The sequence below is a fragment of the Panthera pardus genome, unplaced genomic scaffold (genome assembly GCF_024362965.1).
Source record: "Panthera pardus isolate Hobbes unplaced genomic scaffold, ASM2436296v1 HiC_scaffold_7, whole genome shotgun sequence".
Taxonomy (NCBI): domain Eukaryota; kingdom Metazoa; phylum Chordata; class Mammalia; order Carnivora; family Felidae; genus Panthera; species Panthera pardus.
Window position 1 is genome coordinate 79,478,707 of NW_026527002.1, and position 22,119 is coordinate 79,500,825.

The 22,119-nt window shown below is 56.5% G+C and overlaps 1 protein-coding gene across 4 annotated transcripts in view; it reads right to left on the reverse strand.

The window, feature by feature from the left end:
* Positions 1 to 22,119, reverse strand: part of AGO2 (argonaute RISC catalytic component 2) — a 111,710-nt gene that overhangs the window by 23,509 nt on the left and 66,082 nt on the right. For all 4 annotated transcript variants that reach the window (XM_053896576.1, XM_053896578.1, XM_053896577.1 and 1 more), the window contains 9 exons: positions 18,787 to 18,907; positions 10,730 to 10,911; positions 8,822 to 8,958; positions 7,892 to 8,026; positions 7,030 to 7,117; positions 6,211 to 6,358; positions 5,400 to 5,519; positions 5,145 to 5,267; positions 1,493 to 1,626 (listed from right to left, as the gene is read on the reverse strand). In XM_053896576.1, coding sequence (XP_053752551.1) covers positions 1,493 to 1,626; positions 5,145 to 5,267; positions 5,400 to 5,519; positions 6,211 to 6,358; positions 7,030 to 7,117; positions 7,892 to 8,026; positions 8,822 to 8,958; positions 10,730 to 10,911; positions 18,787 to 18,907 — 1,188 coding nt within the window. The remainder of the gene's footprint in view (positions 1 to 1,492; positions 1,627 to 5,144; positions 5,268 to 5,399; positions 5,520 to 6,210; positions 6,359 to 7,029; positions 7,118 to 7,891; positions 8,027 to 8,821; positions 8,959 to 10,729; positions 10,912 to 18,786; positions 18,908 to 22,119) is intronic.

A 22,119-nucleotide genomic window follows, 5' to 3' on the forward strand; every position in this document is an offset into this window, starting at 1 on the left:
GTGTAGGGTATGGTGGGTCCACACACGAGGTATGGTAAGTACACGTGTGGGGTGTGCCGAGTATACACGTGGGGTATGGAAAAGTCTCCTGTGGCTATTTTGCCTTGATAACACAGAAGATTTCCAACCGCAAGGGCCCATGTGCCTCACCCTGTGACACCCCCAGGGAGCAGTGACAGTGCTGTCCTTTTACAGCAACGCACGGGGCAGCTGCCGCCACTCGGCAGGCCCGGCCAGCTCCCAGGTTCTGGCACAGAACACAGGACTCCGTGGATGGCCAACAATGTCAGAGAGAGGAAAACTGCGAACGGCCCGTCCCCTGGGACTTCCCCCGCTATTCTTGTGTGTACAACTTCACTGGGGTGACACAGTTGTGGGAGGGAACAAAACAGACCACAGCTAGAGTGGCACCAGCGGCGACTGCCAACAGGCTGGGTGAAGCCTGGTGGGGGGATGGGGGGGGGCACAGACAGATCAGCAGCTGCTATTTTAAACTTAGGAATAAAAATAACGTCGCCTTCTACAGTAACGGTAAGGACACTGTGATCCAACGGGGCCAGGGCTCAACCTCCCGTACGTGAGTGCAGTTCTGTGTCCGCACTTACATCTACAGGTGGATTCCCTGCGGGGCCATCCGGCTCCAGGCAACGTGCAATGAAGGAGCCAAGGTCAGGGTGCGGGGAAGAGAGGCACCCGGTGTTCCGGTGCTAACCTACTCTGTTTCTTAGCTAAGCTGCTCTGTGCTTCCAGCGAATTCTGCTGGCGGCACGGAAGACGCCTCCGACAGACAGCCTGTCTCCTTGACGTCAGCTCTCGAGAACTTTCTGAGCCGTGGCTTTTCAGAACCACCCTTGGCTACCTTCTCAGGCTTCGAGTTTCCTCCTGCTTCCACCCAAGACAGGCGGAAAGCAAAGGCTTTCTCTTCCCTGTTAGGTTTGTTTGGCGCAAGAGCACGAGTAACAAAGCTCTGTGGGTTTTGTTTTTATTTTTTAATTATTAAGCAGGCTTCACGCCCGGTGCGGGGCTTGAATTCACGGCCCTGAGATTAAGACCTAAGGTGGGAACAAGAGACCCTGGCGCCCCAAAGCTGCGTGGTTATGGTGCTGACTCTCTAAGGGTCCACAGCCTGGGCCAGGCCGGGGCGGGGGGCTACAGAAATATGAAGCTGAAGGGTTTTTTTAAGGGAACTTGAGTTCACTGAAGATAATTTTCTCTTTTGCATCTAATTTTCAAACTTCTCATTCACTTTCGGTTTTATTTCTTATATAACCTGCACTCTCTCTCCACACTCTCTCTGCTAGTGAGTCTGAGAAGTGAAAGTGGCCTCGAGGCGGCTCACGTTTCCTGGCCGGGCCCCCATCCCGGGCACATGTCCGCTGGCCTGGAAAGGTCACCAACTCCTGCCACGGCCACCGAGCTGCCCCGGCCCCGCCCCGCCCCGCCCCGCCCCCGGCCCCGCGTGTCCCCTCAGCAGCACCGCCAGCAGCCTTACTTCAGGTGGACCTCCGTGCACTGGCGCTGGGGGGCGAAGCACGCGATGGCCCACACCTTGATCTCAATGCCCGTGTGAAACTGCTTGTTCCTCATGTCCCAGACGCCCTGGACAGGGGTGGCGATCGCTTTATTCTGCAAATGGCAAGACGTTCAGAGTGAGGGAAAATGGGAAACGAAACCTCCTGACCTTGGGTGGTGCTACTTTCCCTGCTTGTGCCGATCCCCCGACCAGGTGCTCCTGAGGCTGAGAACTGAGCCTCGGTGTGGTGTCCCACCCCTGACCTGCCCAGCGCTGCAAGTGGGCCAGAGGTATCTGCAGGATGGACGGACGGACGGACGGACGGACGGACGAAGAGGTGGATGGGAGATGAGGGATGGGAGGAGGGAGGGATGGGAAGACGGAGAATGGATGGAGGGGTGGGTGCGGGGACAGAGGAGGAAGGACGGCTGGATGGGTGGACGGCTGGATGGGTAAACAGAGAATGGAAGGCCGCACGAGGGATGAGGGGACGCAGGCCAAGGACTGCAGAGAGGCCCAGAGCTGCCCCCAACCTCAAGGGTAGCCTGGAAGGACGGGAGTGCCCTGTGATGCTACAGGAAGGCTTCCTGGTTCAGAACGTGCTCTCCTTCGTTTTATCTCCTCTGTGATCACGGAGGCAGCCAGGGAAGGGGAGGCCCCGGGCCGGGGAGCAGAGCGGCCAGCTAGGAGCCCTCCGCTCCCCTCCACGCGCCACTGCCTGCGGTCGTTCCAGGACCGGAAGCTACCCCCGCTTGTGAAGAAAGAGCAAGCGACGTGTCCACCTGGTTTTGTCATCTCTCGACCAGAAAGGACCGGGCCTCGGCGTCGCCACCCGAGCAACCTCTGAGTTCCCTGAAGTGACTCTGGAGGACAAGGACAACAGGGAACGGCCACGGGGAGGAGGACGGCGCTGTTCAGGCCCGCGGGCACCACCAACGGGCAGGGCCGCATCTGGGTCCCCGTCATTCAGTTGCAGAGGTGTTTTTAGCAGAAAACGTTTTTAATTCACGGAAGTAACACCGGCCTATTGCACAAATCAAACGTTACGGAAAGAAACGCTTTTCTTTCCTGTATTTTGGTAACGACTGCCGTGGCCCCACTGGCTCCGTCTGTAAGACATGGGCTCCAACTGCCAGTGTGGCGCTCCAGGCTTAGCAAACACACACCCGCTCAGCAGACGTGGGCTCGGACGACACCCGCGCTTCTCAACCTCAGCACTGCTGACACCTGGACGACCCTACGCACCGTAGGATGTCGGAAGTCTTTGTCACCAGACGCCAGCCTCCAGACACTGCCAAATGTCCCTTGGGGGGCATTTAATGTTTTGCTCTGACAACGGACAACAAGCCGGATAGGCGATGGGGAGTCCAACCCTTAACCTCGGCTCGGGTCACGACCTCACAGTTCGTGAGATCGAGCCCTGCACTGGGCTCTGTGAGCCCAGAGCCTGCTTGGGATTCTCTCCTCTCTCCCTCCCTCTGCCCCTCTCCTGCTTGCGTGCACTGTCTCAAAACAAATTAACAAACATTAAAAAGAAAATTTTTTTTAAAGAAGCATTATAAACTTTCAATCCCTACAATCCTCGTGTTTTTGCGAGATAAGATTACAAGAACAAATTTATTTTCCAGACCGTTCCTGTATTTACTAAGAGACAGAATGTTGAAACAGACGCGGGCTCGGGCAGTGAAGAAAAACTCCAGATTTGTGATCTTGGTGTTACCATGTAATAAGGGCCTTTCTAGGCACCTACCTGTGAAACAGAACCAGACGCTCTTCCTCCTACGGTTGTGACAAGGGTTCAAAAAGGTGCTACGTTTGCACTGTGTCTGGACATAGGTTCACAAGTGAGCCTTTGCTGGGAAAACCTCTTTCAGAGGATGGGGACCAGGACGGGGACCCCCACACAGAAGGAACACCACGCAGTAAGACTCAGAACGAACACGCCAGGCCTCACGCATGCGTGGAAGCATCTCCAAGACCTCTACGGCCTCTAAGAGAAAGCTTTAAGTAAAAAGAAGTGTATTTAATGCATCACTATTTGCACTGGGAGGGGTGGAAAAAAAATTGTGACTAACCCCTGGGCAGTTTTATAAAGGGCAGAGAGACACCAGTCACTTCCTGGGGAAGCAACCAGGACAGAGGGAAAGAGATTTCTTCCTGTAATTCTTTGTTTTGTTTTGTTTTTTAAGTAGGCTCCATGCTCAACGTGAGGTTCAAAGTCACGACCCTGGGATTAAGAGTCGTGTGCTCTTCTGACTGAGCCGGCCAGACACCCCCTTCCTGTGAAGTTCTGTGCACCTTTTTTTTTTTTTTTTTTTTAATTTTTTAAAATGTTTCTTTATTTTTAAGAGAGAGAGAGACAGACTGAGAGGGAGGAAGGGGCAGAGAGAGAGGGAGACACAGAATCCGAAGCAGGTTCCAAACAGCTCTGAGCTGTCAGCACAGAGCCTGACATGGGGCTCAAACTCATGAACCGTGAGATCATGACCCAAGCCGAAGTCGGACGCTTAACCGACTGAGCCACTCGGGCACCCCTGTGTACTATTTGAACTTTGGAACACTTCATTTTATTTTATCTTATTTATTTTATTTTTTAATGTTTTTTATTTATATTTGAGAGACAGAGAGACAAAGCATGAGCTGGGGAGGGCCAGAGAGATGGAAACAGAATATGAAGCAGGCTCCAGGCTCTGAGCTGTCAGTACAGAGCCTGACACGGGGCTCGAATTCATCAACAGTGAGATCATGACCGGAGCTAAAGTGGGATGCTTAACTGACTGAGCCACCCATGTTCCCCATATTTTATTTTACTTATTTTTTGAAAGAGGGAGAGAATCCCAAGCGCTGTCAGCACAGAGCCCGACTCAGGGCTCGATCCCACGACCCTGGGATCAAGACCTGAGCAGAAATCAAGAGTTGGATGCTCAGCTGGCTGAGCTGCCCAGGCGCCTCTGAACTTTGGAACACTTGAAAAAGCAGAGCCTACGTTTTACAAGAAAGGGAAAACCCTACAAACAAAACTAGGCCTTGCCACTGGTCTGGAGGACCAGCGTAAATGGTAGAGTCAGCTATAGAATGCTTCCGTGAGAGCCCGTGGCCTGTGAGGCTAAGGCCTCAGGCCCCAAGGAGGTAACGACGACCCCTCTCGTGAACTCTGTCAGGGCTCCATGGACAGGACACCCTATTGATAAAAGCCTGGCATTTCATGGGCAACAACACACGAGCAAAAACATGAGTGACTGGTGGCTCTGTTTGCCAACAAATCCCTCTGAAACAGAAGTTAAAAACCCAGAAGAGCAGTATAAGCTTCTGGAAAATAATTCGTTGCTGGCAGAGTACCCATCACGCAAAGAATAACGCTTCTCAGATGCTGATGGGCTAATAAAAATTACCTGTTGGAAAGATAAAGGGTAATTCTGAAAAACTTCCAATACGACCAAGACAACTCCGTCCTTCCTGAGGCTCCCTAACGTGGGCCGGCTTCACCCAGTGTGGGAAGAATCCCTTACCCAGACCACGGTCTACGCCTCTGGTCATGGGTCCGGCCTCAGTGGGCTCAAAAGCTGCTGTTCACCACCGAGCGACAGGCACCCATCGGCGCCCCCCTGCCCCACCCCGGCCACGCACGTACCCTGCCCCCGTAGAGGATGGAGGGCGGCTGGAGGACCCGTCCGGTCACATCTGTCATCTCGTCTTTGACCATGATTCCAAATTCACGAACATACGGATCTGTGTTAAAACTTGCGCTTCGCATCTTGAAAAGGAAAAAAGAAAGAAGCCGTGTCCGTCCGAAGAAGCATCAGGGGCTCCCCTGCCCCGGGCGCCACATACCGCGCTCCCCTGGGCGTCCCCACCCCAGGGCTGGCCCCTGGAGCCAGGCGCTCACCAGCTTGCTAATCTCTTCTTGCCGATCGGGCGCCGACCTGGCAGTCGCTCTGATCATGGTTGAGGTCTGATTGTCGGTCAGCTTTTTGATACATCTCTGTCCTGCTACTATGTTACAGACCTACAAAGGAGAGACCCGGGGCGTCGGCACCAGCGCAGGAGGGCCGGGCGGGGGTCTGAGGCTGAGCACGGGGCTGGTGGCCCGGCTCTGCCTGTCCTACACGTGTCTCTTCTCCCGGAACCCACCAGGAACGGCACACTTGCAGGGGCCGCTCAGGGGCCCCGTGGCAGGTACCAGAAATCCTCCTCGGTGAGCCCAGCCTGGCACCAGCAGGAGGTGGGACCCTCCCCAGGTGGGAGCTTGAAGCTGCCTGCTGACGGGAACGAGGCTGGCCTTCTGGACCAGGGTGCGGGAAAACCAGCCGGATGCTTGAGTAACCGGACAAGGACAGAGAATTTAAGGCACTGACAGGAAAGAGTTAAAATCGGGGCCTCAGTTTTAGCGTTTAATCTTTCCAGGATCTTCCCAGCAGGAAGGGAATCTTAGACGAGAAGTGAAGAAACTAGCTTTTCTGAACATCTTCGACCCTGTGGGACGGACCTGCTAGGCACACGGGGCTCATCCTCGATGGACGATGGATGGGGGAGAGTCCCCACACACCATTTCATTCACGGGGAAACAGATGTGACAGGCGTGTCGCCGTCACCAGCCCAGGGCCGTAGGCAGGCAGGACCAGAGGTGGGGCCCTCCCGCTGGTGTCTGTCTAGGGTGCACGGCCCCACCCGAGCTGAGCCGCAGAGACCAGACTTGCCTCGAGGGGAAGGTAGGTGTGTTTCTGCTCCTGTCCGACTTGTAAACATGGCAGGTGGGGGTAGCGCAGAACCAGCTTGTGCCTGTCCTTGAAGTACTGGGCCACCGTGCACTCCACCGTCTGCCCGCTCTCCTGCTGAAGCGGGAATCTAGGAGGACAAAGAAGGGGTCAGGCCGGAGCCCTGCACGTGGCCACGCCCACCCAGGGCTGCTTGCTGGGGGCTGAAGGGGGCGTAGGGTGAGACGTGTGGGGCACCTGATCAGGGACCTTCGAGGGTTCAAACCCAAGCCATGCCCTCTGGGTAAGTAGTTCCTAAACTTCCCTGCCCTCTCTGGAGTTGGGAATCACAGACCACAGATGTCTACAGTACATGCAAGCAATTTGGGACAAACTCGGGACGGACAAATGAGGACAAATCCAGAAAGGTCTGTGCACGTTCCGGCCAAGGCTGGGCCAGGGCACAGGGGCAGGAGCCGGCCGCCCCTGCGATCCGGGGCAGGGCCTCCGGACCCCCGACCCTTCCCGGCACCGGCTCAGCACTGACGACTGGAAAACAAACAAAAACGACCCTCTCTCGCCTGAAAATTCCAGAAGAAAAGTCGACAGGGAGCCGCCAACCTGTCCCCACCCTGTGCAAGAGCTATTCCTTCATTTTATTTCATTTGGTGAAGTTTTTGGCCCCACTGAGCCAAAGACACAGGGCTAGAATTTTTAGCTAGAATGAGATAACCCTTTCCGGAAGGGTCACCGCTCTAGACTGGTCGCCGCAGTGACGGGGAGAGCCACAGCCGGTGTGGGCGGGACAGCGAGGCCACTTACGTTTGGTGGCTGGCGGGCCGCCGGGTCACGTTGCAGACGCGGTACTTCCTCTTCATCTGCCCACAGTGCGTGATCTCCACCTTCAGACCTGACAACAGAGCAGCCGAGCTTCAGGGTCAAGACCCGCCCTGGGGCCTGGGGCCTGGGGCTCGGGCCCCCGCTTCCCGAGCGCCAGCTGGCGCAGAGGCCGCCCTCGCCCTGAGAGGGAGGGGGACTGTCGGGCTGGGCCCATCTCAGCCACGGGGATGCCTTCGGCCCCAGAAATGCCAAGGCCAGAGGCTGGACACTGTTCTTAAAGAAGAAAGAGACCATGTTGGCTCAGTTGAGACTCCGCACTTCCTCTAGGATTATTTTTAGCAACGGGTACGTGCGACGGCCTTTAGAAAGCCATCGGGAAAGGACAGGTGCCCGGGGGGCGGCTGGGGGGGGGTGGGCGACAGGTGCCAGCCAGCTTTCCGAGGCTGGGCCCAAGCCAGGTCACCGCACTCGGGCTGTGTCTTCCGGGGTGGAGCTCTGACTCAGTGGGTGCGGATGCCACCATTGTGAGGACCACCTGACCAGGCACGAGAGCATGCGCCCCACCCCAGAACAGCAAGAGGCACTGACTATAACCACACTGAGGCTCTCTGGTCCCAACAGCCAATGACCTGGATGCCACCGGTCACTGACCTGCTCCTCACCCTACACGGAAAGCCATTTATTTAGAACATCATCATTCCTGCTCTGTGAAAGGGGTTTAATTCATCTGACGGCTAACCTCTCTTGCCCTCCCCCCCACCCCCCCACCCCACATCCCTGTCAGGACTTAAGGAAACGCACTGGGGAGCAGGACCCTGGCCCGATGCGCGAGGCAGTTACCCACCTTTGATTTCTTTGGTAAACTTTACCCTTTGGGAATCTGTCAGAGGTTTTTGTTGTTCTTCAATACTTTTAAAATCCAAAACTTCACAAACAAACTCGATTACTGGCTGTGCCTTATAAAACGCAGTTGCTGAGACTACAGGTGGGAAAAAACAGCAAAAAAAAGCAAAAGCGTGACGTGGGATGTGCCCGGTGGTGCCCCTTCCATTCTGGCCACCTGGGCTCTGTCCGCCTGATCCCTGGAGGCCACCTTCGGGCCTTGTAGGTGGGACAGAGCCAGAGGGGGCCGCCCTATATCCCTCCGGTCAGGGCTGACAGGAAGCGGTTGGTACAGCCCAAAGACAAAGTCACCCTCTGAGAATAAAATCAGGATTAAACGAAAACCCCAGCAGATCACGACAACCACAAATCTGGGTTTTCTGAGTGGCTCTGGGTGTAGATGTCTCTGAAGTTTACTGTTGCTTTGTGTGATCCAACCGTGAGAGGCTCCCTGCAGGGGGGGGGGCCAGGCCGCCCTGAACCTGGAGACCAGCGCGAAGGCAACACAGCAGGCTGGCCCTTAGCCCCCCTGTGCTCATATCAACCAGGCTGAAAATGACAAGGTGACATGAAGGGTGGCCCGAGCAGTGAGGGGTCCCTTCACCTCCCCGTCCCTCCCAAGAAAAGCTGACCCTGCCGGTGGATGCCAGCAGCAGCCTGTCAGAGACGCAGACCCCTGGGCCCGCCTCAGCACCCTGATCCCCGCTGTCTAGAGTGAGCCCTGCGGGCGGCTCTGGTGGGGTCTGAGAGCCACTGCCCAAACCTCAGAGCAGAGGACAAAGGCCAGGGGCAAGAGCGGCTCTGGCTTTGACAGAGGCCACGTGTGGAACTGGCCCGCACAGGCGCCCCCCCCCCACCCCTCCCCCGCCACAAAGACCGGGGCTTTGCTTACCATCAATGTTTAACATCATTTTCCAAAGAGAAGGTCGGACGGACTGATGGAAGCCAAACCACACTTCCCGGCCCCCCCCGAGGGGGTTGGAGCAGCCCTCGGACGCCGTGAAGAAGGAGCGGCCCACGGGGGTGTACCTGCAACGAGAGACCCCCGTCCGATCAGGCGAGCTTCCTCCAAGCTGACTCCAGGCCTGCGGGTCGCACGTCACTCGCGCAGGCGAACGCTCACGGTCACCAACAATCCCGCTGTCTTCTCCGCACGGGGGTGCTGTCACTGAGCTACGCTGCTGAAGACGCACCCCTGGGGACGCGTGGCCTTGCCACAGGGCAGGGAGAGCAGCGTCCTCAGGTGCTCCGGCTCGGCGCCCACGGCTGCCAGACCCTAGACACAGGCCATGGCTGCGCACGACAGCCCCGCCCCCCTTGACGCGGCTGCGCTCAGACCTTTCTAGAAACAGGCCGTGTCGGGTGTGCCGAGGTGGCGGGACCGGGCCAGCCCCGGGCCCTGGGGGGCCGCAGGGACGCCCTCCCCCGCCCGTATGGGGAGGAGGCGGCGGGACAGAAAGGTCGGGCCCGAGGAGACTCACACGCCTTCCGGGGGCCGGCTGCTGACAGCGCGGAGGGCAGGGGCCCCCGGAGCGAAGCGGACATGTCCGCAGCACAGCAGCACCCACGGCGTCCGGTCACCCGGGGCCGTGTCGTCGCTAAGCATCCAAAGGGAAGACGCGCTGTGTGGAGGCCGCATTCCCCTCTACGGGGGGCCCCGTCCACGGGACTGTGCGGGCGGCCCCTGCCCTCCCCCTCGGACAGGCTCGCCCTGCCACTTTTTCTGTTATTTTTCCACAAGAAAAGTCGGCTTTCCTCCTGATTATAAAAGTAACATCATAATTAATTCAAAAGAACACAGAAAGCAAAACTTCAGAATTCACAGTAATTCCTGCCAACCATTAAAAAAAGGCTTTCAACGTTTTGGCAACTGCCTGTCCAGATTTTTTTTTTTTTCAACTGCACCCTGCGGGCCGGGGGGGGGGGGGGTCCCCTGCCAGGAGGTACAGCCTGCCACGTATCTGGTCACCCCACCCAATCTGGAGACTGAGAACACCAGGGTCCCTTTCGAAACCTCACAGGCACTTCAGTGCACCTGCTCTCACACCTACAAAGGGACAGAAGAGGCCCCACCCTCCCCTCAAACCTCAGAGCTTCGGTCAATACTCGGGAGAGGTCAGCAAGGGGGCTCGTTTCTCCTTCTGTCCCTGGTTCATTCAAACAGTCCCCAAGGCCCTACCGTGTGCCACACACCTGGAAGCAGCAGGCTTCCCGGGTCAGAAACCCGGGGTCCGGGGGCAGCAAACTGGCCTCACACAGGAATTAGCGCAGCCCCACCACCCGGTTAGTTGTGAGCCATTCAAGGGTCCACCCACCCTCTGTCCCGTCAAGTTCAAGCGTGGCGATCTGAACACGCACCGTGTCTCCTGCCGTCTCAGAGCCGGCCGGGTGGTGGGTGCTCAGCCACGTACGGGGCTGGGGATGCCCTCCTGCTACCACCAGTCCCACGAGGGAAGGCCACAGAGCAACACAACACAGCTCACAAGGCTAGCCGAGCGAGAACGTGACGGCCGGTGGGCACAAAGACGGGCAGGCCTTCTCTCTGCCCAACACGGGCCCCGAACCCACAACCCCGAGACCAGGGGTCACGTGCTCTATTGACTGAGCCAGCCCGGCACCCCAGGTGATTTATTTTTACGTTAAAGATTTTCCACGTTAGTATCGCCATAATTTTCATCACAAAACCCAGGACCGTCACCACCCCGATTCCAAAACTCCACTCCTCCTCGGACAGAGGTTTCGTACTCGCCAGGCGGCCCTCAAGGCGAGCAGCCGACACTCCCGCTTCCCTGGTCCTCACCTCATGGACGGCAAATGCCGCATGACCACGTCCAGGGCCTGGATCGTCTCAAAGGGGACGCTGGGCAGCCGCCCCGAAAGTGCATCGTGTAACGCCTGCAAGCTCACACAGGACACCCACTTGATGGACACCTTGAAGATGCGGTCCTTCCCTTCTCCCGGCAGCGTGACCTCCAGCTCCACCTGTGAGGACATCCAGAGCACAAGGTCATTCGCACCTGCCTCGTCTTGTTTTCTCCCCCCCCCCCCCCCTTTTTAAGTAGACTCCACCCTGGGCGTGGAGGTCAACACAGGACTTGAACTCACGACCCTGAGATCAAGATGGGAGCTGAGATTGAAAGTCAGATGCCCAACTGCCAGAGCCACCCACCTGCCCCTCACACTTGGCCTCTTAAGAAGCTACTGGGAGGCCAAAGGCGGTAGGTCAGCTCTCAGAACACTCCTGGCTAGGGAAATGGAGCCAGTCCCTCAGACAACTGCTCACACATGGGCACGTGCACACCACCCCCCCCCCCCCCCCCGGCGTAACCCCTGGGACTTCTGCCTGGTCCTGCACACAGGGGCGCTCAGGAGAGGCAAGCACCCGGAGACGCTGTCCTAAGGACGCATCACTAGAACGGGGCTGATGCTATATAGCAGCTTCTTGGCCTGGGGGTCCAGACAGGGGTGGGGGTGGGGGCAGGGAGTGCGACACAGGCTGAGGCGGCTTCTGGGACATAGGAAGGGGGCCTGGGAGCTAGCTGGGGGTCCTGGAGAGCTATGTCCCAATGCAACTGAAAAGCTGCAGTGGGTCTGGGGGTTCCCACTTTCTGGGTCCTCTGAACAGACACGTGGTAAAACAAATGCTAACTGTGGATTCTAGACTGTGTGTGCATCCCTACAATGCCTTCAGCTTTCCTCTCTGATGCAACAGGTTCACGATGGAATGTGGGAAGAGGACTGTCTGAATAGAGGATGCGGTGGTGGGGACACGCACGGGGCTCTTCCCCCACCACTTCCAGAAGCTGTCCTAGGGGACTGTCTGTGCCCCAATGGTACCAGCATCTCCGGGCACAGAATAAGCAGAGAAGAAAAGCCTCAACTACAAGACCCAGGAGGATCTCCTGGCAAGAAATTAAAATTCTCAGCAAAACCTCAGAATATTTGCCACAACAGTTGCTCAATGGTCCACAACGGCTCCGTCCAATAGAACTTTCTGTGATAATGGAAACGGTCTCTTCTTGTGCTGCCCAGGATGACAGCCACGGGCCGCGTGTGGCCACTGAGCACTTGACATGTGGAGGGTGTGGCCGAGGGACTGAATTTTCAGCTTTGTTAACTTTTAGCCAACCCACATTTACACAGCCCCGCACGGCCAGTGGCTGGCGTCCTGGACAGTGGTTAGAGGTTCAGTCCCTGAAGCAGACACCGAGTCGTCTCTGTCTCTCTCCCATCTCTGAAGCGCCCCTCGCCCCCTCACCCCGCTCCACGTGATGCCTGGATCTCCTTCACCCCCATCACTTCGCTTCACCACGTAAAATCCTGCAGTTAATTATTTGGTAATTGATGACGTCATCCTGAACACAGGGCACGCGCAACACTCGGTGACCGAAGCAATTTCGGTATTTGTCAACAATACTTCCCGATCGTCATGGAATGTCTACTTTGACAGATCATAGATTACGTACATTTTATCCTTAAATAACCAAAGATCCCAGTAACTGAGACTTTGTTCACTATTTTCTTTCTTAACGTTCATTTTCTCTATTTTGAGACACAGCACGAGAGCAAGCAGAGACGGGGGGGCTAGAGGATCCCAAGCAGGCTCTGAGCTGTCAGCGTCGAGCCCGACATGGGGCTCGAACTCTCAAACTGTGATTTCCTGACCTGAGCTAAAATCAGGAGTCAGACGCTTCACACTGGGCCCCCCAGGTGCCCCCAGTAATTTTTACACATGAAAACACAGATCAGATGGAAGGTCCAGCCCAAGGCCGCACATCCGTGAAAGGGCAGAGGCCGGGCTGGGGGCCAGGCGGGGCCCTTCCACTCCCCACGTGCCGACTGGAGGCCGTCGCTCTCAGGGCAACACGACACACACATGTGCAGCCACCGCCCGTGCGCCCAGCCTACCTCCCCCCATCCAGGCTCCCAGGCCTCCAAGTCCCAGAGGGAAGGGGGTTCCACACCGCTGCCTCTGCCCCACCTGCCTGGCATGGCCCCCGGCCAGCGGTCACGTGCCAGGTGGAGCATTCGGGCCGCACCGGCTCACTCGTCACTCACCCGTCACCCCTCGCCCGTCACTCACTCCTCACCCGTCACTCACCCCTCGCCCGTCACTCACCCCTCACCCGTCACTCACCCCTCGCCCGTCACTCACCCCTCGCCCGTCACTCACCCCTCGCCCGTCACTCACCCCTTGCTCGTCACTCATTCGACAGGCCTGCTGTCGGCTCCCAGCGGGCACTCTCAACCCCTGGGGAACATCCCCCCTCGCGCACTCACCGCGCCACGTCCAGACGTCACCAGAGAAGCAGGCAGGCCGCACTGGAGTCACCAGCAGCACCGCGTGCCGTCACGCCTGACAGCCACCGACCGGATGTGGCCGGAGGCCCAGCCGAGGAGACAGCCGTGACAGAGAGGACCCTTCCAGGCGCGTGGACCTGACCAGCAAGTGGCCGCAGCCCAGCCACAGAAGGGCACGACGGTAGGGCCCCTTCCAGAAGGAAACACTGTATGTGACAGACACACACATGGCTGCTAAAACCAGGGCCGACACCGCAGTGAGGTGTCACCTCTCGCCTGTCAGGACGGCTAGAATCAAAACCACGAACAGTTAACCACAGTTGGCGGGCACGTGAGGAAGAGGGACCCTCGTGCACTGTGGGTGGGGACGCAGACTGGCGCAGCCGCTCTGGAGAACAGCGTGGAGGGTTCTCAAAAAGTTAAGAGCAGAAGTGGGGCGCTGGGTGGTTCAGTAGGGGAAGCGTCTGACTCTGGAATCCGGCTCAGGTCATGATCTCACAGTTCCTGAGCTCGAGGCCCTTGTTGGGCTCTGTGCTGACAGTGCGGAGCCTGCTTGGGTTCTCCCTCCCTCCCTCCCTCCCTCCCTCCCTCTCTTTCTCTCTCTCTCTCCCCCGCTGCCCCTTGCACACTCTCACGTGTGCGTGCACTCTCTCTCAAAATAAACAAACGTTAAAAAAAAAAAAAAGGAGTTAAAAACAGAAGTATCACGTGATCCAGTAATTCCACTATTGGGTATTTAGCTGAAGAAGATGAAAATACTAATTGGAAGAAACGCGTGCACCCGCGTGACCGCTGCCACGGAAGCAGCCCGGGCGCCCACGGACTGAAGACTGGACACGCTGGAACGTCAGCCACACGAAAGAACGGGCTCTTGCCACTGGCAACCACGCGGATGGATCCAGAGGATGTCGTACCAAGTGAAACAGAGAAAGACAAATACCGTATGACTTCATTTGTATCTGGAGCTTAAAAGACCAAAGGAACAGATGGAAAGCCAGAAAGAGACTCCTCAATGCTGAGGCCTAGGGGTCACCAGAGGGGAGGCGGGGACGGTGAATCACGTGAAGGGGCACAAACTTCCAGTTACGAGTCATGGGGATGACAAGGACACCAGACCGAAGAGAGTCCAGAACACTGTCCTAACTTTGTGGTGACAGACGATGACCACACTCATCACGGGGAGAATTGCATAACGTACGGGACTGCTGTCGCCACGTCGAATGCTGGGAACGCACGGGATACAGTGCAGTATGTCAACTACACTCTGGTTAGAAAATAAAAGTTTGAACATGCCCCCCGCCCCCCCCCAGCCACGGTCTCTGGAGCCCCGGGCGGAAGGGGTGCTGTGTCCCGCGTGAACAGGTGTGCAGGGCCGCCTGGGGCCCAGGCGGGAGGTCATGGTCTGGCCTCCAGCACAAACGCTGTTTTTATGAAGTAATGAGGCACTCAGATAAACGTACCAAACTTTTCTTTGCAGGAAAAGCATCGCAATGCCGTAATCTTGCCAGGTCGATTAAGACAAAGTGAAAACAACCGAAAGAGTGGTAATCACATGAGGTAACGATGTGTTAATTAACGATGGGGATCATCTCGCAACGTATATGAACGTCAAATCGTCACATACGTTTTACAAATGTGCGATTTTATCTGTCAATTACACCTCACTACAGCTGGGGAAAATGCCTCCGAGCACTGGGGAGGGGGGGCGGTTCTCAGGGGGCTGTATTTTCCTCAGCACAAGATGCTTCTGGAAATCTGTAAGTGGACTGCAGCCTCCCCTTGGCCCACACGCAGGGAGCCGCACGTGCTCCAGGCCCGACGGCAGCCTCCACCCAGCGCGGCGCCTCGAGAGGCTCAGGGCCAGAGGAGACCTCGGCGGAAATGCCCCATCGCGGGCAGGGCAGGGCAGCGCGAGCCTGCGGCTGTGACACGACCTGAGGACACCCTCCTGTCGGTCTGGGCCACGCGCCAGGACCCACCACCCTCAGTCCCGACGACGCAGCAGCCCGTGGCTACCGATGCGAGTTGTGCGGGACGCAGGGCTCTGTCGGGCTCCCCGGCTGCGCACACGGGCCACGAGCCCACCTGCCTCCCAGGGCACTAGCGACAGCGCCTGTAAAAAGCTGCCTGTGACACAGCTACAACTGTTGGAACGCTACCACCGTCTTCTGAGCACCGACACCTGAAGCAGCAGCAGAGGGGCACAACCCAGGCCTGGGGGTGGGGAGCCAGCTGTGAAACTCAGGGTCTCCAGACAGGGCAAAGGCACACGCTCAACTCCCTCCTCAGAGCTGCAACCGGGGGGCTCCGTTTTGGTGTCTGCACGGCCAGGAAACAGAGGAAGGGACAGCGGCACCGTGAGGAACACAGAGAGACTGTGGACAAAGGAAGCAGGTGTGTTTCGACCGGGTTTTCTTTTCTAAGGCTGGGCTGTCGTGCAGTCGAGGCCACGTGGGGCGGGTTGTGCACTGAGCCAGGTGCAGCCAGTGCCCAAGGTCCAGGCCTCGCTCCTCCCAGAAGGGGACAGGCGGGTCCCATTTCGTGTTAGATGCGTCCAGGGGCCTCCTGCAAATGTACAGCAACGCATCTTCTCAAAAGGCAAACTGTCGTCCCTCCAAATTACTTTGGACAAAACCCACAGTCCTTCCTAGCACATGCACGAGGGCGGTTGGGAATTCAGTCACCGTCCTCGGGTGGGACCAGCAGGTGTAAGTGGCTGGTCTGTCAGGTATCAGGTCTGAGCCAGGCCAGCTGGGTTCAAGGCCCTGTGACACGTGCTGTGTCTCTACTGGAGGGCCCCTCGGTGCCGAGAGGCAGCGGAGTCGCCCCAAAGAGCAGACGAGGCCAAGGGGATCCCTCCCCCATGTGCTGCCCTAGGAAGGGCCCTGAAGGATGGCTCCCCACCCCCCGGCCTCCCGCAAGCCTGCTGACCGGAAGCTTCGCTGCCCCGCCGGGAACCCCCAACACCTTTTCCTGTCAGGCCAGGTCAGCAGCTCACGGCTCGGGCTTGCCCGGGCACAGGGGTGATGAGGCAGGAGCGCCAGGCATTTTGTGCAGGGTCTGCGTCCCTTTCAAGTTGTACCCCTGGCCTGACAGGACACTTGCTTCCAGGAAAGAGGCGCCAGTGCCATCCCTGAACAGACAGACCCTGTCGCTACAAGAAGCTGAAGACCCAAAGAGAGGACCCAAGGCCGGGCCCAGCGCCAGGAACCCAACATGACGCATGTTCTGATCTCGCAGAGAGAGCCCAGGAGTTAAATGCAAGTCCTCTGAGCTCTGCCACCTGCTGTGAAACGTGAGGGCCTGGCCCAGGGCACAGGGCCTCTGGGCCCCAGTCAGGGCGCCTCCCCTTCCACACAGGGCCGAGGGTGAGGAGGGCGGGCTCTTTCGGCAGGACGGAGGAAGGTAAGTGACGAGAGCAGCCTTCCCGAGGAAGGGCCACGGGCCACGTAGTGTGTGCGGAGGGGGACGAGAGCCGCCCGCCGGCCCCGTCCAGCCGCTGGCAGACGCGGGATCCTCTCTCTTACTACACAGGTGCCCACGACACAAGGAAGGCATTTCGAGAAAAAAGCAAATGTAAGAGAAAACAAGAGACGCTTTGCTACACAAGGTGAAAGGACAGAGGAGCAGAAAAGCGGCCACATCGTGTCGGCTCCCCAACAGAAGAGATGAAAGTCTGCATATCGCGACCACTTGATAGAAACCTAACGGCTGGAAGGGGTGGCTGGGGGGTGGGGGTGGGGCTCTCTACGTTCGTCCACAGACACTGAGCGCCCGCCAGGTACGGGGGAGGGGGGGTGGGGGGGGGGCGGGGACAGTGTGCACGGGGTAGGGGGCCACGCAGACCTCTGAGACCACCAACCACAGCCATCCACGTCTCCCAGGCGTGTGCCACGTCCCAGGCGCCGCAATTTCGTACGTTCAAACAGGACAGCTCGAAGTAGGATCTGGGACCTAGAAGTGCTCCTTAGAAATGCAGACGCCCTCCTGCCCCCCAAAACTGCGTCCGGGGCACAGGCAGCAGGCCACCAGGGGACGCACTCTTCAGGGTGGATCCCTTCGGCTGTCACCAGGACCCCGGGAGGTGGCTTCTACACCTCCCCCCTTTATGGAAGCACCTGGGGCCTGGCCAGGTGGGCGGGCTTACCCAAGGTCCCACACCGCAGCAGAGGGCACGGCAAGGACTCGGCTCAGATCTGTTTCCACCCCAGAGAGCCTGTTAACTTCCACAACAGACAAGCTTCGCATGGGAACACTGGATCAACTCCCCTCACCCCTTCCCAAGGAAAACTATTCCTATGCCCCGCCTAGCGTCTACTTAGAAATATGCACAGATAAACTGCGAACAAACTCCTTATGCTTTTTCCTGTACAACTTTACACAAAAGCAAACACGCACATTCAACATAACACTTCACAATCAATACGTAGCGTATGCGCCAGCACGCTTATCTGTAAGGCGCGATCCCACTCGGGGCACAGGCATTCGGCCCCGGGACTCCCTCAAATTCAGAACGCCCGTGTCAATCGCCCTGCGCCCAGCCCTGCAATGTCCCGCCGGGCACCGCCGTTATCTCGGGGCCCCCTGGAGACCAGTGGGTACGGAGCTCTTATCAGCACCCAGCCTTCCCTTGGCCACAACGTCCTCTACCGTTATCAGAGCACCGCAACTCGGAGCCACGCTGCTGGGAGCTGAGACCACCCGGTCTCCTGGCAACTGAGACCAGCGCAAGGAGCTTAGTCACGTTGAGACGATCAAAAAACACAAAAGCAAGAACACTTGATGCCTTTGGAGAACGTGCAGCTCAGTGGCCAGCAGCGTGAGACTCCGTAGGCACCGAGCTGCCTTCCTCCCGGGGCCCCGGGGCTCACGAAGCTAACTGGTCAGGTCATTCTCGACGGGAATTGAGTTTACTGCACGCACTAGACCAGCTGTTAAGTTACTAGTTTCTTTGTTGTGCTTTTTTTTGTCTTTAAGGTTCATGTGAAGATTATTCCTGAGCTGAGTCTTTGCTCTTCTTCTAATAAACAGGACCCGTTACCATCCCGGATCAGCCCATCTGTTGGAAGAAATGCCAAGAAGTGACAACATCTAGGCAGAAGCTGTAGCCCTCTTGAAGTAAAGCCATGATAAGGACAAAAGCAGTCATCAAAGGCGACAGTTTGAAACAACCAGGGTTGGTTAATTAGTCGACGATCATTATTTCAGCCAGAAATCAGCTGTGCCTCACGGCCACCGTCACACGCGCCTTCACCTCTGCAAACATACTTTTCCAAAGGGCTTTTCCTACCCGGGCTTCTGTCTGACGGTCTGTGGCATGTGTGTTTTACATTTAAAAGGCTCGTTCCAAGAAGCTCTGAGCTCCTGTCTCTGACCCGAGCCAACTGAGCCCTCTAACACTGAAGGCACAACACACGGAAAGCGGCCTTTGTGGCCGCAGGACGAAGCGTAGGGCCGACCGCAGCTTTCTCTCCCGGGTGACTTAGCACGTGACGACAGGTTTGCCTTTGCCTTCACTGCACCCTGCTTGACCCCAACGCACCCCTGTGCGCTCACCTTATCCCTCCCGATTGGGAGGGGCATCGCTGTGTAGAGATTCTTTCTTCCATCAAACACTGGTTTCCGATCCCCAAAGATCTGTGTTTTAAAGTGCTGGACCATATGTTCCACTATTTCCCTGAAACAAGACAATTCAAGCAAAAGGTCAATAAAATCTGAGAAATGAATGGAAAGACGACATTCTTCTAACACTGGTTTATAAGCGATTTTGTACAACCTATGGCTCCTTCTAGTAATACGACTTTCAGCTTTCTTCTATAAACAATCAAACCAGAACCTTCACTGGGTTTCTGCTCATTCGTTTGGCCACTCAAACACGGGAGAACTCTCTCCATGCCAGGCACTGTGCACGCAACACAGAGCAGACAACAGACACATCCAGAACCTCCTGGAGGCGCTGAAGACAGGACCAGCATGGATGGGATTCCTGTTCCCAAAGCTGTAGGATCGGACACCACACGTGTCACTGCAGGACTCTGCAGGCCTCCCCCCAGAGCACGGCATGACCCCGGCCCAGCTGACACTGGGTGCTGGCCTGGCCGTGACCTTGCTTTGGTCACCGGAAAGGCAAAGGCTTGGACCTCTGCTCCAAGCACAGGCTTCCAGGGGGGTCTGTGTGATTGGCTCGGCCTCACGCGCTCCCGTGATCTGCTGTAAGTATGCACCCCTGCTGATGCCCCTTCAGTCCGGGGTCCACAACAAAGACCCTACGTTCGACTCAAAGCCAAAGTCTAACCTAACCCAGCAGGGACAAATGACCTGAAGGGCCATGAGCATCAAACAGGATGTGTGTTGTTTTAAGCCCCTCAGATGCTGCTGCCGCGTGTTCCCCGGCATGACGGCACCAGAATCCCAGCGGACACAGAGAGACCGTCCCGTGGCAGTGCTCCGTAAGCGCCGAGTGGTCCCGTGGCCCTCCCTCCTCACTGCGCTACTGGCCGAGAGGTGTGCAGAAACACTCTGGACGGCCAGAGACAGCCGAGCCATCCCGCTGGCTCAAGACTCAGGCAAAGCAGTGCCCGCCCACCCTCTCCGCGTGTTTGTTCAAGAGAGCCCCACTCAGCACCTCTCGACTAGCATTGTTTTTTTAAACGTTTATTTATTTTTGAGAGAAAGAGACAGAGCGTGAGCAGGGGAGGGGCAGAGAGCGAGGCAGACACAGATTCCGAAGCGGCCTCCAGGCTCCGAGCTGTCAGCACAGAGCCCGACGTGGGGCTCGAACTCACTAGCCATGAGATCATGACCTGAGCTGAAGTCGGCCGCTCGACCGACTGAGCCATCGGTCAGCATTTCAATTCAGCTCACCAAATACTGGACTTTTCCCACACACCATGCCTAATAAAGTACAGATAGGAAAGGCCCTGATGCCTGCCTGGCCCCCGAAGGTCCTCGTAAGGGAAGCATGCTCCAAATCTCAGTCATTGTCAGGAAATAGCAGCTCATGGGATGTGGCAGACAGGGAGAAATGCACTGTGGCAAGAGGGGAGGGAGAGGACATTTTAGAGACTGCCCCCCGCAAGGGAGAGCTGAGCTCTGCTTGGTTCTAAGGGTGCTTCTCTGGGGCAAAGCCTTGGTCATCCTTCAGGAAGCAAGAATCAGAAATTCATTCCATTCCTTTTCCAGAAAATGAGGACAGCTGGCCTAAGAAGACTTGCCTTATTCAAACTGGCTTTGCCCAGTTGACCTTCAGCTGTGCTGATCATGGCAGAGAAGTCTCTAGGGATCCAGCCGATCCTGCCCAAATACCCACTGCCCGGGGGGGGGGGGGTTTCGGCGCAAACAGAGCCTCTGGGCAACATCTCGTTTGATGGCCCCACAGAGAATCACCAGGCCTCTGACACAGAGGGAGATCACAGCCCGGGCAGGTGCAAGGCCCCGGCAACAACCAGGGCGCCTCTGACCTCCAAGTCTGCCGTTCCTGACCAGCAGCCAGGGCACGGTCTCTCCTGGGTCTCCACACTCTGCTCTGGGCCCCCGGAGACAGGCCGTCTCCAGACCACCGCTCTCCAAGCGTCAAAATCCTCATCTTCTTGGTCAAGATGTCACTGCCCACTCAAGGTCTAGATGGCTCCCCTGGGCAGTTCCACCCACATCCAAAGAACAAATCACCCAACTGAATTCAAAATTATCGTGAACAGAATTAAGAGGACACAGGCTCCCAACTCATTCTATGAGGCTGGCAAAACGTTTACCTCAAAACCCAACAAGGTGATCAACAGCCCGTCTCACTTATAAACATGGATGAAGAAGCAAAGTACAGTTGACCCTTGACCCACACAAGGGTTAGGGGTGCACACACCTCCAGTCAAACTCCACCCCCCCCACAAAACTTTAGACACTCCCAAGATGTAACTCAGCAGGGTCCGGGCTCTGACCTGTCAGCACAGAACCCGACGCGGGGCTCGAACTCACGAACCGTGAGATCATGACCTGGGCCGAAGTCGGACGCTTAACCGACTGAGCCACCGAGGCGCCCTGCAAAATGTAACTCCTAACAGACTACTACTGACCAATGCTTAACTGGTATCAGAGTTGATAAACACAAATTTGTATGTTATATGTATTACATACTATATTCTTACAATAAAGTAAGCTAAGGAAAAGAAAATGTTATTAAGAAAATCATGAGGAAAAGAAAACCTATTTACTTTCAGGACTGTCTTTATTGAAAAAAATTCACATATAAGTGGATATGTGCAGTTCAAACTGTGTTGTGCAAGGGCCAACTGTATTAACAAACTGAGTCCAGAAACACATTAAAAATAAGACATCGTGGAAAACCAAACCTGGAGGCATCATAATTCCAGACTTCAAGCTGTATTACAAAGCTGTAATCGTCAAGATAGTCCGGTACTGGCACAAAAACAGATACATAGATCAATGGAACAGAATAGAGAACCCAGAAAGGAACCCACAAACGTATGGCCAACTAATCTTCAACAAAGCAGGTTAAGAATATTCCACGGAAAAAAGACAGTCTCTTCAGCAAATGGTGCTGGGAAAACTGGACAGCGACATGCAGAAGAATGAGCCTGGACCACTTTCTTACACCAGACACAAAAATAACCTCAAAAGCGATGAAAGACTAAACATAAGACAGAAGCCATCAAAATCGTAGAAAACAGGCAACAACCTCTTTGGCCTTGGTGCAGCAACTTTTTTTTTTTTTTTTTAAGGCTTATTTTTATTTTTGAGAGAGAGAGGGAGAGAAAACGAGCAAGTGGGGGAGGGGCAGAGAGAGAGAGGGACAGAATCCAAAGCAGGCTCCAAGCTATGAGCTGACAGCACAGACCCCAATGCGGCACTCGAACCTATGAGGTGCGAGATCAT